At 33.3% G+C, this 16,301-nt stretch overlaps 1 protein-coding gene across 1 annotated transcript in view; it reads right to left on the minus strand.

The window, feature by feature from the left end:
- Positions 1-7,093: 7,093 nt before the first annotated feature.
- LOC149805248 (coiled-coil domain-containing protein 170-like) overlaps positions 7,094-16,301 on the minus strand; it is a 28,369-nt gene continuing 19,161 nt past the window's right edge. The window contains exons 11-13 of the mRNA XM_089948863.1: positions 15,694-15,880; positions 14,345-14,581; positions 7,094-13,304 (exon numbers count right to left, since the gene is read on the minus strand). Coding sequence (XP_089804989.1) covers positions 12,984-13,304; positions 14,345-14,581; positions 15,694-15,880 — 745 coding nt within the window. The 3' untranslated portion in view covers positions 7,094-12,983. The remainder of the gene's footprint in view (positions 13,305-14,344; positions 14,582-15,693; positions 15,881-16,301) is intronic.

Here is a 16,301-nt window from a genome sequence, read left to right on the forward strand (position 1 = left end):
AAGGTAGATCTGAAAGAATGTTTGCTGTCATTAGTGTCCAATATTCGTAGTTTGAAGATTGTATGTTATGAACAGTAAATCCATTATGACAATTTTAAAATCACCTTTTTACAAGGTCAGTTATTACCTCAAATCACAAGAAAGATGGAGGGCCATAATTTTACTTATCACAAAGGTTGCAAATTTTGCATGAGAACACTGTGCATGGTAAGATCTCTAAACAACCACCTATTGATTATGAGGTCATGGTCCTGATTGAGAAAAAGGTCCAGTTTCGCTTCAGATTTATTTCTTACATTATCTTCTAAGTGTTATTTTTTACAGTAGATTTGACTAGCTTTTTAATAATAACCCATATATTTTTGGTCTTCATCCATACAGCTCTTACCCATTGACATTTTCATTTATTCATAAACATTTTTTGAAAATCTTTCACTGATGTTTCGTAAAACATTGTGAAACCATGTTCTTGTTACTAGAATTCAGTGATAAGGAGAGAATAATGCCATATGAATGCCAGTAAAGTCATTTTTGATATTGACATTTTTTATTCAGCGATATAACTTAAGTTTTAGTGAAAAGATTTCAATGCAACTTCTTGTACTTATTTCACATTAGCTTGAGTATAAATTTAATTGATTTTGGGGCCAGTTCTAGTGTCAAAGTCACAATTGTTAAGATGCATAATAGCTACACATATAATTTCTGGATAATAACCTTTGTATTTTATTTTGCCATAAAGACCGGTACATGCATACTGATCATTTTATCTAGAGAAAGAAACCTGTTGATTTGGCAATTGGCAGGTTGAAGCGCAAAGTTATTGTTGCTAAAATACGTTCCATGCATTTCTTTTTTGGACAGTAACTGTGCTTCATTTACCGATTTCAAGGAAATATGCATATGTTTCTCCAAAAAGAACCATGAACAGCTAAATTCTTTAAAAATGTTAGGTCAAGAATAAATCGAGTCATATGGGTGAAGACTGACTTGTGTGCTGTTAGAATCATGTCTTTTACTGTGTACTCCATGCATAATGCAAATAAAGTTGATGCAAAGAACTAACCTGATGATGATACATTATTAAGTGTTGTTTGATGTCCTTTTATTTATTGATTTGCTTACATTAGGATTAATGCAAGTAACATTTCATTATTCCAAACACACTAAATTTCAAAGCGAAATATGTACAAGTTAGGACAAAGAGCTGATGGCAATAGGTGCATTGAAAGGAGCATCACTCACTTGTCTGCTCCATAGGGCTTTAAACAGACCAACTTGCGTAGCGACCCACGGGAGAAGCTGAGTCTTTAGGGGCCATTACAGTTCTAAATTATGACAAAAAATGCAGGAAATCCAACTTAAAGATTCTTGGGTATAAAGGTGCAATATGGATCTGGTTAAAATCCAACAATCCAGGTTTGTTGGATTTCTACCTGATTTTTGAAACCTATAAATGTTATTCATCACAAACTCAAATCGGGGCGACGGATTTTTAGAAGTCATAACTGGTGTAAATGATGTTGTTGAGTGCTGGAAATTGAACTTACTCAGTCTCGCATCAGTATAAGGTAGAATGACAAATTTAAATGAAGTCCATAAATTGTTGTGCAGAAGCAGTTGTCAGGAAAACGGGCAACAGTGGGTTATAACTTTTCCAAAGGTAACATGGACCGTTGACAATATAATTCCAGAACTTATCGATATGAAATGCGACCAATCCATATCTAAAATTCAGCAGTCCTTAGTAATTTTAGGCTTTATAAATAAACGCCAGGGCAATGGACAATCAAGTTCCATAACTCCCGTAAATGATGTGGAACTCAAGAAATCAGAATGATTAACGGTCTTACTGATAAAAAAGGGTTAAGTTACATTTGGTGGAAATACAGGAATCCTCAGCAAACTTGCCATGCAGAAATCATCGTTAGGAGCATGGGAAATAATTTAAGCATCCTCTGGATGGTATGGAAAACGAGAATCAGTTACTCCTGGTCTCATCAGATAAAATCTGATGGTGAAATTAGGTTGAAATGAGTCAACTCCTGGTAAAGTAATGCTGCAGGGACTAAAATAATAATTGAGGACAACTCGCACGAAGGATGTACGCATAAATAACGGCATCAGTCTAGTTTTGAGATCATGACTCCATGGAAAGTAGCGAGTACTTTTTCTCATAAAAATTGTCCAAAGCGGATGTTTATGGAAGTCTTTGAGAGACACAGAACCAAAAGGTTAAGAGACGACTCTGCTAAGTGGGAAGTGAGCGAATCTCAAAAGCACAAAGTACATTTAAGGCAACTTTTATAGACATGAATCTGAAGACTTCAATTTTTGTCTTTGATGTTATATGAATTACGTATTCAAAGAATTTCACAGATTTCTTTGATATGAATCTTAAGATAATTGATTAAATTTATTGTCCTAAATGATGTGAATCATGTATTCTAAGAATTCATTATTATTAGGTTTGTAGGATGTTTATTCTCATGAATTATTAGGTAGCAAATGACATCGTTACCACAAGAAGTGAATTTTGTTTTATTTATTTTTGTAACTAGGATTTCAATTCTTTTAACAGAGAATCGGTTGTATTAGCATTGGCTCAACAATTCAGTCTATGTGGCTATTTGTTGTCAGCTGGAAGGTGCAGACCCGACACTTTGTCAAGTTAGTGATTAATAATTCACATGGCAGGGCCCATATTATTTATTAGGTGAGAACAGACTATGTCATGGATCAATTAGTGATCATTACTAGTTATAATGGGGAAATACGTTAATCTTTCTGTACAGTATTATTTTGTTCATAGAAAGAACTATGCTAGAATTTATTAGGTATAGAATGCAAGATTGGGACCTGAAACCATATTAGCAGTTAGTGTCTGAAATATGATAAGACTATCTCTGACATAACAAGAGGAGTAAGTATTTTGTACAAGTAGTAAAAGTCTGTAATATTTAGGTTACATATATCTTGTTTTAAAAGAAAATAGCTCCACAGGATATGGAAGAGACAATCCATACAACAGTTATTGAGCCATAAGAGGCTGGATGCAAGAGAGAGAGACCATTGTAGGCCGCAACACATGGGAAATCAGAGGGAATAAATCAACCCAACCTACTACTAGTGCTGAATCTGGGGTGACTCGCAACCAGTCATCGGGTTATGGAGGCATGCTGGACAATCAAAATTATCACACGATTATATGATGAAATTTGTTTTAAACAGAACTGCTGATAAAACTTTTCATAGTTATTTTCTTGAAGTGTATCCTTAAAGTGTCTTGCACTCTTTTATTTTGTTAATCTACTTAAATTGTTAAAAATCTGTATATGTGGATTGTGTTTTGCTCTGTTCTATATCTCAGCTCAAAAATGCATTTATTTCATCCATTAATTTTTATATTTTTATTATTCACTCAATCTGGACTATAGCACCAAGGTCGATAATCCCCATGACATCGATAATCATGACACCCCAGTCACAAAGAATGAAAGTAATAACAACAGTTTCTTATGAAACCTCAGCACAATTGTGGCTTTTTGATGCCAACCGAAGTTGAGATCAATACATGTAAAAATAAATTGCGCAAACAATGTAGGAAGATAAACCCTTCCAGAAAGAATAAAAAGGAATTATATTTTTTTAAAATGAAAATTAAAGATGTTATAGTTCTGTAAAATGTGTATAACATAATAGACAATGGTACCACCATCTGAAATCCTTAAAATATCATCAAATTTCTTTTATAAACTGCATTTCCTAAAAAGTTGAACAATTTCTCAGTGGTACAGCATCATTCAGTTTGCTCACACAAAACGGATCAGAGAAATTACGTGGTAATATGCCAATTGCATATTGGACTATATACCTGGCACATGCATACCTTTTGAAGCATGATCCTGGAACATCGAACAGAATGCATTCAGAATTGTGGCACAAATTTTAATCTCTGTCATTGTAATCTAATGTTCTGGATTATTTTCAGTCTCTGATAAGACCCTGAACAGGTTCAGAATGTTAGTACTACTTTTTGTCACGTGTCATTTCTGTATTGTTATGAATTGATTCCCTTCATTAGAACTATAACATAGTACAATATATGCAAATGTACTGACAACTTTAACATGATCTAACGTATAGGTGAGGCTTTATATATAAATGTCCAATATATACTTATATCCATTAGGTAGCAGGTCATTCACAGAATGTTTATGGTATAACATGGAATGTTGGATAGTAGATGACTGGGTTTGGGTCACAACAAATGGTATTTTGGATATTCATTGTGTGGTAATTGGTCAATACCCATGGCATGTTGATGGTATATTGTGGGATATTGGTAACCACTCGTGGCATGTTGATGGTATAATGTTGGGTGCTGCTGGATTGTTGATGACTGGGCATTGGTCACTGTATACGATATTCTGGATAGTAAGTGTGGAGTATTAGTCACTACAAATGGTGTGTCAGATAGTAAGTGTGTAGTACTGGTGACCACATATGGAATATTGATGGTATATTATAGGGTGTTGGATTGTAGAATACTGGTTGTTGGTCACTATGCACTGCATGTTGGATAGTACATGAACATTTATGGTACAGTCTGTGATGTTGGATAATAGATGACAGGGTGTTGGACACTACAAACAGCATGTTCATTGAATAATTTGGTGTATTGATCACTACATATGACATGTTGGATAGTATAATTAGGGAATTGGATGGTATAATGCAGGGTGTTAAATAATAGTTAACTAAACATTGGTCACTACACATGGCAGGTTGTATAGTAGATAACTAAGTACTAAATAGTAGATCACCGTTTCTCATAGCCACCTATATACATCCACATAAATTTTTCCATATGGAGGCATAATGTTCAGTTCCAAGTTTTCTGAGACTACTCCCAAAGTAAACCTATGGCATATTGTTGATTCCCATTTCACTCCAGAGTGTCACATGCTGCTATTCACATTTTAGGACACCAACTTTTTTTTAACAAAGTAACCATGTAGCCTCAGCATTAAATTCCCATTAGATGTTATGGGCTCCCATTCGAGGTCAGCATCTTCTAATAATGTAACAATGCATACAATGTGTTCTAGGTAGCATATTTGTCTGCTTTATAGCCTAAGCATTCAATTCCCATTTGGCTCTAGAATGACCCACAATGTAAACCTAGGGCATAATTACTATTCCTATTGGTTTTCAAGTATCACATGAGGTCAACAACTTCTAAAGAATGTAGCAATGTAAACAGTGTGCTCTCAATGGATTAGATAAAAAGCTTTATTGGCTCATTGTTAAATTTCTGTTTGGTTCTAGAAAACTCCATAATATAAACCAGTTTAATGTTAATTCACATTTGGCTCTTTAATAGCACTTATTACTACTAATGGTATATATTTTCTCATCTACTTCCATCCTGACTTTGCAGCATTTATTCATATTTCTTAACAAGCATATATTGTGTTTGATATTTGAGATTTTATATTCCCAAATTATTGCTAATTTTTTAATTGATTAATTCTTTATAAATTTGTATTGCTGACTGTACACTTCATGGCACCTAGCAAATAAATATATCAAGCTTGTCTATTTTGCATGGTGCTGTTATTTTCTTTAAATAATTTTATTATTTCATATTTAGAAACCTGTGAAGTCATCAATTTCAAAATTATTGATGGCATGTTTCATGTTTACTCAAGTGCAAGTCTTCACTGGTAGCCAACTACATTAGATTAATCATAAGAAAATGTTCACTTGTTCCCAAGTCTTGAATGATCTCAACAAAGTCTGAGAAACACAATGCTAGTTTCTTAGAACAACTGAAACAAATTGATTGCAAATAATATTCAGGTATTATTGAAACCATTTCTTACAGAATTATTAGTTAACCATTTATTGAGAAGTTGTGATACAATTTTCAAGATGGCCCTTGTGGTGTCCATATTGGATATCAGATTGGCATCATTCTCATTTAGGACTAACTAAATATACAGAAGTGTTCTGGTGAAAATCCAGTGACAGTATTTCATCCTGTTCAGGAAGTAGTGATAACATAATTTTCAATATGGCCACTATGGTGGCCATATTGGAGATAAGAATGGCACCAATTTTGTTCAAGATCAACTAAGCATCATAAGAAGTCTATTAGTGAAAACCTTTTGTTCAATAATTCATTCAGTCAGGAGTAGCAATACTTAGATGGCAGCCATACTGGACATCAGATCAGGCCCATTTTCGTTTAGGACCAACTAGGTCATCATAATAAGTCTTTCAGTAAAAACCTGATGTTGATTATAACCATTAGTTAAGAAGAAATAGTAAAAACAAGATTTTCAAGATGACTACTGTGGTGGCCATATTGGATGAGCAAAAGGCACCATATTCATTATGGATTAACTTGACCATGGCATGAATGTTTGTGTAAAGTTTCATGGCAATCCTCCAAGGGGTTTATTAAAATTAACAATAAGATACATGTTAATAAAAGTGAACAATGGATGATGGACAACAAAAAGCAGACCATTTCTCAAGTTTGTCTTGTCTACGACTAGTAGAACTCAAAATGCCTACCTCATTTTCTTTGGTTACAATATATTGGCCAATGAATGCCAGATGATGTCTGATCTACTTGTAAACACTTTAAAAGAAATGTCATAGTAGGTGCCAGTCTGATATACTTTAAGTTAATTTTTCACAGTTCAGGATTTAAAAAAAATAATATTTATGGAGCAGTGAGTGCAAGATTTCTTCAGCTAAATGATATCTAACTGGATGCCAATTAATCTGATCTGCACATTGTACAACAACACATCTGGGTCTATGCAGTTTGCAACTAGATTTGAGTTATAAGCAAGTATAGATGCTGCATGGGGGTGAAGGTTTGCTTGTTTGATTTTGTGGGGCTTAAATGACCTTTTACTAAATTAGAGGCTATGCATGGTTGCCAGTATATTTGTTGGGGATGGACCTGGGAAGATCCACTGATCAACGGGAAGCTACTGGTAAACTTTCCTATCTACCCATATTGTCTGAGTGAGACTTGAACTCGCATGGGAGGATGGGGTGAAAGAATATAATATTTGGCAGTAGTTCTTTATTCTTAAGACAACTAATTGTGTAGACAACAGATGTGAGACAATAGTATCACAGATAGAATTATACATACATTTTGTAAAGGCAAAAGAATTCTACATTTGTTTCATTGAAAAAACATAACCAACAAACTACAGTCATATATGGGTATTAACATCTATGATGAAATATATAATAGCTAATATAAATATACATTCAAAAATTATGAAAAGGAATAATTACAAATGAAAAACAAAATGTAAAAATTATACTATGTACTATTCCTTTATTTTTTTTTAAATTGAGCAGCAGGAAAGCGAAATGAGAGTTGAAATGTATCTGAGGAAGGAATTGACTATGCAAAGCTCTGAAGTGATTTAAAAAAAATATCAATAAATGTTTATGGCAATTATAAACAAACTTTTTACATAAATATTTCATACACACAAATACATATTCCTTCAGCCTTAAGTTTAGTTTCACTAAAAGAAAGCTCGCACTTTGATTATTTTTCTGGTGGAAGGAAGTACATCAGTATCAGGAAAAAACTAGACAGTAAAATCCTAAAAATAATGCACTTCTTTTCAGATGTATGGCAATTTAAAGGGAAAAAAGGTAACATACAATATAATTCTTTGCACAATGAGTTCATTAGGTCCTGGTTTTGAAGATATTTTTTGCATGCAAAATATTACTTTTTGATTCAACAAGAAGTCCATCAGGTCCTGGTTTTAATATTTTTATACAAAATATTGCATTTTTTATACAATATATTCAGTGGACAGGAGAAAACTGATCACATATGGGACCATTAATTCTAGCTGAAAGTATAAATCATAGTGGAAACAACAGCTGGAAATAAAAAATGTTTTCTGATTATCTATGAGCAAACTTATTTTCAAGTCAACTGTTGGTCAATAAAGTCTTTGTGAATATTTTGCACATATGGATATATCAAAAAGACTACAAAAGTGTGTATATCTTTCAATCTTCAGGGTCCTAATGTATAATTTACAGATAAAGTTGAGCATAAAATGTTAATATGAGCTATTGGTATGTGCTTCAGCCATGATAATATTGGCAGCACTTCACATTTATATCATCCTAATTGGATACCTTTTATGAAAACTGTAAGGAGAAACACTTTTCACCTAATATATCAATAATACATGTAATAATATGTTTCTGACATAAAGAGTTCCACAACAGCTTGTAAATATATGGCATCAAAATAAACAGCTTGTAAATATATGGCATCAAAATAAAAAATTAGAAAAGTGTTCACAGAACAAGAAATCATTGCCATCCCCTTCGTACAATCTCAAGGTGCATTGTCTATGAGAAACTGACCTAGCTGGAAAACTTAATCAAAGTCAATGAAATACAGATCACTTTTTGTGTTTAGGTAGTGTTGTACTCACCAAGATGCATCCATGCAAAAAGTTGCACACCTCTGCGACCAATAATACCTGAGAAATTGATTTTATACCTTGTACATTTTTCTGTGTGGGATGTTGCTATACTTGTGCCAAAACCATTATATGCAGTGTGCTAGTAGTATAACACACTGCCCTAAATGTTTCCATGTGAATAGGCCTGCCTGGCAAATTTAGTGCACTGTGGTGCATGTTAGGTTCAACCTAAATATTAATCATTTAACCATTTTTGTTGTCTGTTAAAAGGTTTGAAGAGTGTATTCCAAATCTTATGGTTGTAGAACAATTTATTTTTGAAGACTTGTTTTTTTATGTTTTAAAGTCCTGAGAGAATTCATCCACTGTCATGTCAATGACCAACCGTGACTGACCTTTCTTAACTTTTAAATCTTTTAGTTCATTGTCTAGATCTGTATACAATCTGATAAAAAATCAAATTCATTGTTGGCTATATAGATATTGGAGACTATATCTGACTTGCTGAAACCTTCATAGTTATAATTTTAATTCGAGAAAGTACTTAATAAAGTCTGCAGCCTTCATTCTGGAGAAGGGAGAATGTGACCTATTTACTTTTACAAATGGCATATTATGATTATTTTGATGTGATATCATGGTCATTTTCCTTGATGTCTATTGTTTCTAATGGGTGGAGGGGCCTCTAAAGCCAACTAAAAAGGGTGAGTGTTTCCTAACGACATAGAAATTCACCTCTATGAAGATGATGCATAGGCATCGCAATGTGCTTTTGTGTGATTTCAGTTGAGGTGTCAAAATGTGTTTCAAATGAAATGCACTAGAAGCAACCAAAAGCGCTTGGTAAAGGGTTAGCATGAAAACTTAAAACCAAAGTCACAAAAACATGACATGTAAGTCACAGTGACCTACCTACTAAGTGCTGAACTCAACAAGACATACCAGGCTACAAGACTCGGCAATAAAAAATGTCTGAGAAACTGAACAAATCTAAAGCTTAATCAGAGTCACTGAAGTGTAATATGTAAATCATCATGACCAAGTTTTGGTAGGGTTTTTATTGCACTCACAACATTGCATCCACAAAAAGTTGCATACCTATGTGACAAATAATGTCAGAGAAACTGACCTAAATGTAAAACAATGAAAGTCACTTAAGCACAAGTATAGGTCATAGTGACTTATTTTGATTAAAATGATGTTTTACTGACCAATCTGCATCAAACATACCAAGCTGTACAACTTAGTAACCAACAATTCCTGAAAACTGACCTAAATACAAGACTTAAGCAGAGTCTTTGGATCATGAAAATTCACAGTGATTTGCACTTAGTTTATATTTGTGGAGCTCACCAGAGACCTGTTACATACAAGATGCATGGATCTGGGACTTATAATGTCTATGAAATCAACCTAAACACAAAAGTAACCAAACTCTGATAGCCAGATGTGTGTGTATATATATATGGTTGGAAAAGGGTCACACTATACTTCCTTCTCCATTACTGGTGGGGATTAAAAATGCTTTAAACATTAGCCCAGAAAACAAATATATTATGTTTTGTGACATGTGTCTATTACAAGATGAAAACTCTTCTAATAGATCTTATTTATTCTGAATAAGCTATTTAGTCAATTTAATTTTAACATGATATACTGTGCCTGTGTAGAAAGTATTACAGAGAAATTTACACATTAGAACTCATACACACTTCAAAAGCAACAGTAAGTATTGCTTTATCAACATAATTACAAAGGATACACCTGAAAAAGTGTACTCAGAAATACTATATCTATTTGGATGCACTTGTACTCTTGTTCTCTCTTTACCATTATCTAAAAACTAAAAAGTATATTTAAAAAAAGGAAAAATTGAAGAATGCATGGTTTTTGCATTGAATGTGAAATAAAGAAAATACTGAAGCTAATCTATTCTATAATTTGATTAAATGCTTCGTTACCCGAATTGTTATTCTACATATATATGAATTCAACCCTATTCAGAGAAACTCTGATTCAATGTTTTCAGTTATCTTTTATCCCTGATCTCTAATCAGCATTATATATTACAATCTACATCGGTGAATAACTTAAAGGTGTTGCCTACGTAGGCTTGCAAATAATTAAAATTATTTACCTGGTTCCATAAATTTTATATAAAATAATCTATAAGCTAATGAGAACTTTAATAAAACAAACTGTAATCACAAAAATAAATCAACCTTTTATAAGGCAGACAATAAGAGACTGAATTATTTCCTCAAAATCAAGACCTGTTTCAGAAATTAAAGATTTGTACAGATCTTATTCTAATGAACTGTTTAATGCTGATTCATAATAAGTGTGATCCATTTGTTAACAGACAAGCGTGTAACTAATAATATTTACGATTACTGTTGTTACAACATCCTTCCTGCCACAAATTTAAAGATTCCAGACCAAAAAAAAAGACTTCCAGAGATAACTGTGACAAGTTTATTGACCTAATGAGCCGAAAATACTTAAAAACTGCAAGCAAAATGTGAAGAGATGAAAAGTAGAATCTAAAGTACAAGATTTTATCTACTATCTAATACTTCTCCCAAAGGCAAAAAGCAGTCACATTACCAGTTTCTGTAATAATGAAAATTAAGGACTTTTTTTAGACTTGTAGTCATTTTTCAATTTTTCCAGATATTTTTTGACTTGGAAGTGCAATTTTAAAATGTTAGACCTCGCCCAGATTTTCAGACCTGTGTGATAAATATAAGTTTCAATTTTGTCTATCCTTACAATGTAATTTGGTATGCTAATTTTCACTATTTAAGTTAGTTAACCTTTGTCTAAGTTTACAGCATTATTTTGCATCTCAAAATTTTGAGTGTCTCATTTTTGTTACAGGTTTTCTTCCCCCACCCCCTGGTTGAGATTTCCACTGCATAGTGATGAAAGCTGAAGTGGGATAGGTCATCCTGGCTATTTTAGTATCTTAAAGGTTGCTTCCCTTCCTATCAAGGAAATATCTCCACACTGGAAAGCATTTACTCAATAATACATACAATGAAAACATGCAATTCATATAGCCAATAATAGGTATAATATAAAATCTGCAATTTTATTTTATATATAAGTAGACACTTTTATATTTTATATCAATTGGTCGACAAGTATTTCTTCAAATCATGTTAATCTTAGGGATCTACTATTTTTAGCCAGACACTGCATAGTAAAATAACCGCTACTGGGAGATAATCATCTGCCAGGAAGGGAGGTAACTCATACAATACAAAATAGGGAATATGTGCCACTTTTTTTGCAGTGACAGTTGCAACTGTGATAACACCAAAATGAAAAATTATGCCATGATTAAAATGGTTTGACAAATATTATCCAAAAAGGGTACATCTGAGTAGGGATGTACTGATACATCAATACGTATCATGTTGCAATATTTTCTTGCTGATACAATACCTTCTTTGGGTTCCTAATATTGCAATTCTCATAATATGATTAAATAAAAACGAATAATTTCCATTAATAATAGCAGGTTTGTTTAAAAATTACAAACTCTAGACGTAGATATGTACATTTACCACAAAAAAATGAATCCACAGATATATAGAGCCATAAGTTCTGGTACAAATTTAATATTTGCATGTGACAAACAAAAACAACCATTTTAATTTCTCATAAAATGTTGAGAGACTGATATTAAACTATCTTGATGAAATTGATCTTGAAGAAGCACTTGTAAAAAAAGTAAAAGGGTATTACTGTAAAGGATCATGATGACTTTTACTTCCCATTAAAAATTAAATGAAACAGTTCAGATATCGGTCTCTAATTTTACTCTGAAAACTTACGCTCCTTTATGAATGTAATAGTAAACTGTTTTAAATAAAAACAAGTTCTGCACATTACAGAAGGAGAGAAAAGAAAGCAATATATACATAGCTATTGAAAAGTAGTCTGAAAATCTTTTTAATTAAAATAAATAAATGACTGCTGTCATAATTTTTTGATGCAGGCAATTGCATTTCTTGTATCAACTAGTCAGGGATAAAAGATAAATGGATTAAGAGTACCTTACAAGTATTCTACAAGTCCTGGGTTTATGTCTCAGTCTGGTCACATACTTTTCCTTTGTGTCACATGATTAGTAGTTTCTGACTCCACTAAAGTAGAGCTTTTAATATTTTAACAACCTTGTACTCAGCATAAAAACGACAAAAGAGTTGAATGCAAATATATTATTTCTGACTCTGTGTATGTCATACAAAATAGTCAAATACAAATTTTACAAATATGTAATTAGCTCTAAATTTACAGCCCCCTACAAGAATAGTTACTCGATAAAGTATTAAAATGGAGGGAAAAGTTATTAAATATAAACCCTATATACAGGGTAAATTCAATTTTTTCTGCATAAAAGAAGTGGATGTAAATAGTTCCTACTTCTAACATGTAAAAAATTTTGATAACTATTTCATTTTAAATGCAGAACATTTAATAGACCCTGGGATCTCGTCTGACAGGTGAAACGGACCTTGCTCTGGCTCGTGCTGCCTTCCTCTTGATACGTTCTCGAGACCGCTGGATTTTCTGTGCCTCATGACTTCCAGTGGTGCGTCGAAAGTCCTCATATCCACTGAGGAATCCATCTTCCATATCTGCAAGGGCTTCTTCAAGGCTCATGGTTGTAAATGTGTGACTGTGATGCGCCTGGATAAGTTTCTCAAGGCGTGTAATTATCTCATAGTCAGGGATGGCAAGTGTGTTGATATCCAAACCAAGCATGCGAGCCACAACAGTGCGGAAATCCACAAGCTGAAAAAGTCATGGGTAAATTTTGATGAAGAAAAAAAAAATTTATCTGTCATTTATTAACAATATTAGATTTTTCCATGTGAGATGATTTCTGCTGACATTATGTTATACACAAAAGATAAGGCACAATCATTATCGGAATTAACACTACAGCAGAGTGGGCATAGCCCATGAGTAAGTTCAAATCTGATACTGGGCAGTGGGATGCCTGGCTGTTCTACAAATAATTGTATTAGGATCTAGTGACAATTTCAAGCTCCACCAATCACTTTCTTATCATGTCATTGTCATAACCAATCCACTGAAAATCAGCTGTATGTATGTTATATCTTCTGTCTGAATTGTGTATATGTACTATTTATCCTCTGTCCAAATTACTGCTGGAGAGTTGGTTTTGCCTGCTTGATCTATACCATATGTATTGGTGTGGCTTACCTTATCAAGGTGAAAACATACTTTCATTGTTGTGAGTAACAGGAAGGGGATGGGATAGAGAATAATTGAACTCTTACTTTCAAAACCTTTAAGTTACAGTATGGTTTTTAAGCAAACTTGACCTCTTAACTTATTCAGAATTAAGCAGCTTGAAGATATTTCATAATTTACAAAGTTTCACTGGCCCATTATACATTATATACCTTTAATTTTAAAGAGAAACTTCAACCAATTAGCTCAGTTTAATTAAAAAAAACGGAAAAGCTCACTATTTTAATAGTTTAATGAAACAATTGTAATAGAAATGCACAATCATAAACCAAGAATGAAAATTTATTGGGAACTAAACTCGAGGTGGCCTTGATTACTTAGATATATTACTATTATCTCCCATCTACAAATGATAAGATAATGTTAACATTGCACTTCTTATGAATCAAAATCCTATTTATTTATTTTACAACTATTTCTGTGATTCTTTTGATATTATTTATCTTTACACATGTATAGTCCTATTTTAAGGTATTTTTGGTCTATTTACTCCCTGTTTTGTTAACTGCATTTGTTTACTTTCTTTTTATTTCACGATTTCTTTGGGCACTAACCTGCTTTTCTCTGTTCTGAATCACATGCAGAGCATTTTTAGTTGTTTTCAGTTCGCTGGAGAGTGCTTGGACAGCATTGTCAGCAACAACACGTTTTTCCTCAGAGGTCTGTCCTTGTTGTGATATTTCCCCTTTCAGATCTCCAATTTTGCGTGCCTGTTTCTTTCTGAGTGATTCAAGCTCATTTACTTGATTCACCAGTTCTTCTATTTCCTTTCTCTGTTCTATTGTTCTTATCTATAAGTAAAAATGAGTCCTGTTTCCTTATCTCTATATTTAAATTCTCCCATCTTGTTTTTCCCTTCCTATAGCAGGAAGTTCTATTCATTCGTTTATTCACTTACCTATCTTTGTATTGACAAACAAGAACAATTTGGCATGACTTAAAGTGCAAAGCCAAACCATAATTCCTAAAATAACCATGCGTCCATGAAAACAAACAAAAGATACATTTCTAATTTGGTCAAGGATTTAGGAATGGAAAATAACGGCATTAATTTACAAAACAGTAACATGAGAAATAAGCCAAGACCATAATGTTTCATGTTCATGCATCTGGTTAAGTTCTGGTAAAATGAGAGCTGATTAATTTTTTGCAGTCTTAAAAGGTTGAAACATAGCATTACTCTGCTCAATTATAGATTAAGAGCTATTTCATTTAAATTTTAATGTAGATGCGGCTGGGTGGTGGTGGGGGGGCACTTTTTCTGTACCGGTTGGGGTTCATTTGTTTAAATTCTTTTCTACCCATGTAAAGAATGGCATCCCACAGCATTATATTTAAATGAAATAATTTTAAAATTACAATAATATTTTCAGTGTTTTCAGTAGATACAATGATTCTCCTCTTATGAGGTTTCACATCCTGAGAGAAACTATGACTTTATATGGGGATCACCCTGGTAGCCTAGTGATTAGCTCATCCACCTTGGATGCAGGTTCAAACCCCGGACAAGACATACCAAAGACTTATAAAAAATGGGACTAAAAGCTGCCTCACTAGGCACTCAGCATTAAGAGGTTAGTGTTAGGACTGGTTGGCCTGGTGTCAGGATAATGTGACTGGGTGGGACATCATGCTACATGTCTGCGTCATGATGCCCCAGTGCTGGACATCACTATAAACTGCCACACTGCAGACATCATAGCAATATGACTGAAAAATTGTTAAAACTACATTAAAAATCAAAATCACACACTTTATATGGGGAGAGGGGAAGCTCCATGAAGGGGACATAATACAGGATGAGATGATATTCTATCAATACGTAATTTCTCTTGTGGGCTGGGGTTGGAGACCCTTACAGATGCCAGGAAGCACTTTGAAATAAAAATCTAATAAATCTTACCCTGAGTTCGCTGCCTCCCAGAAGTTCTGCCTTGAGATTTGTGATTTCTTGTCTGGCATCATGCAACTGTAACTTGTATTTCTCTATCAGCTTCTCCAGCTTCCTTATCCTAAGAGACTCGTTGTCACGTTCTTGCTCAATTGTTGTTTTACCGAGCAACTTTTCCTCTAGACTAGTGATCTTTTTCCTAAAATATATAATGAGGTTTAACTGATCTTTTATGGAAGCTAAGCAAAGTAAAAACAGAGGACCTATAATTACTTCATTATACCCATTTATTACAGGTTTATTGTAATATACCAAAAAATCGACTCCATCTTTACAAATCATTGCAGGTAAGCTTCTGCAGGGTGATATGGACATAACTGATATCTGGCTCTGATTTGCAAAAGAACTAGTAAGTGTAAAACAGTCTACTGGCTTTACTTGCAAAACCTGCAGAAAATTACAATGCTGCAATAAAAATGGTTGATTTATTCTGGAATTTATGCAATTGCCTTCTGCTACAAATTATACCTCTAAATAAAATCAAAATTCATTTACCTGTTCAAAATAACTCATGCTGCCAACTTTTGAAGCTGTTTTGTTTTTAATTTGGTAAAGTATTT

Source organism: Sinohyriopsis cumingii, chromosome 2 (assembly GCF_028554795.1).
Source record: "Sinohyriopsis cumingii isolate HCF-2022 chromosome 2, ASM2855479v2, whole genome shotgun sequence".
Taxonomy (NCBI): domain Eukaryota; kingdom Metazoa; phylum Mollusca; class Bivalvia; order Unionida; family Unionidae; genus Sinohyriopsis; species Sinohyriopsis cumingii.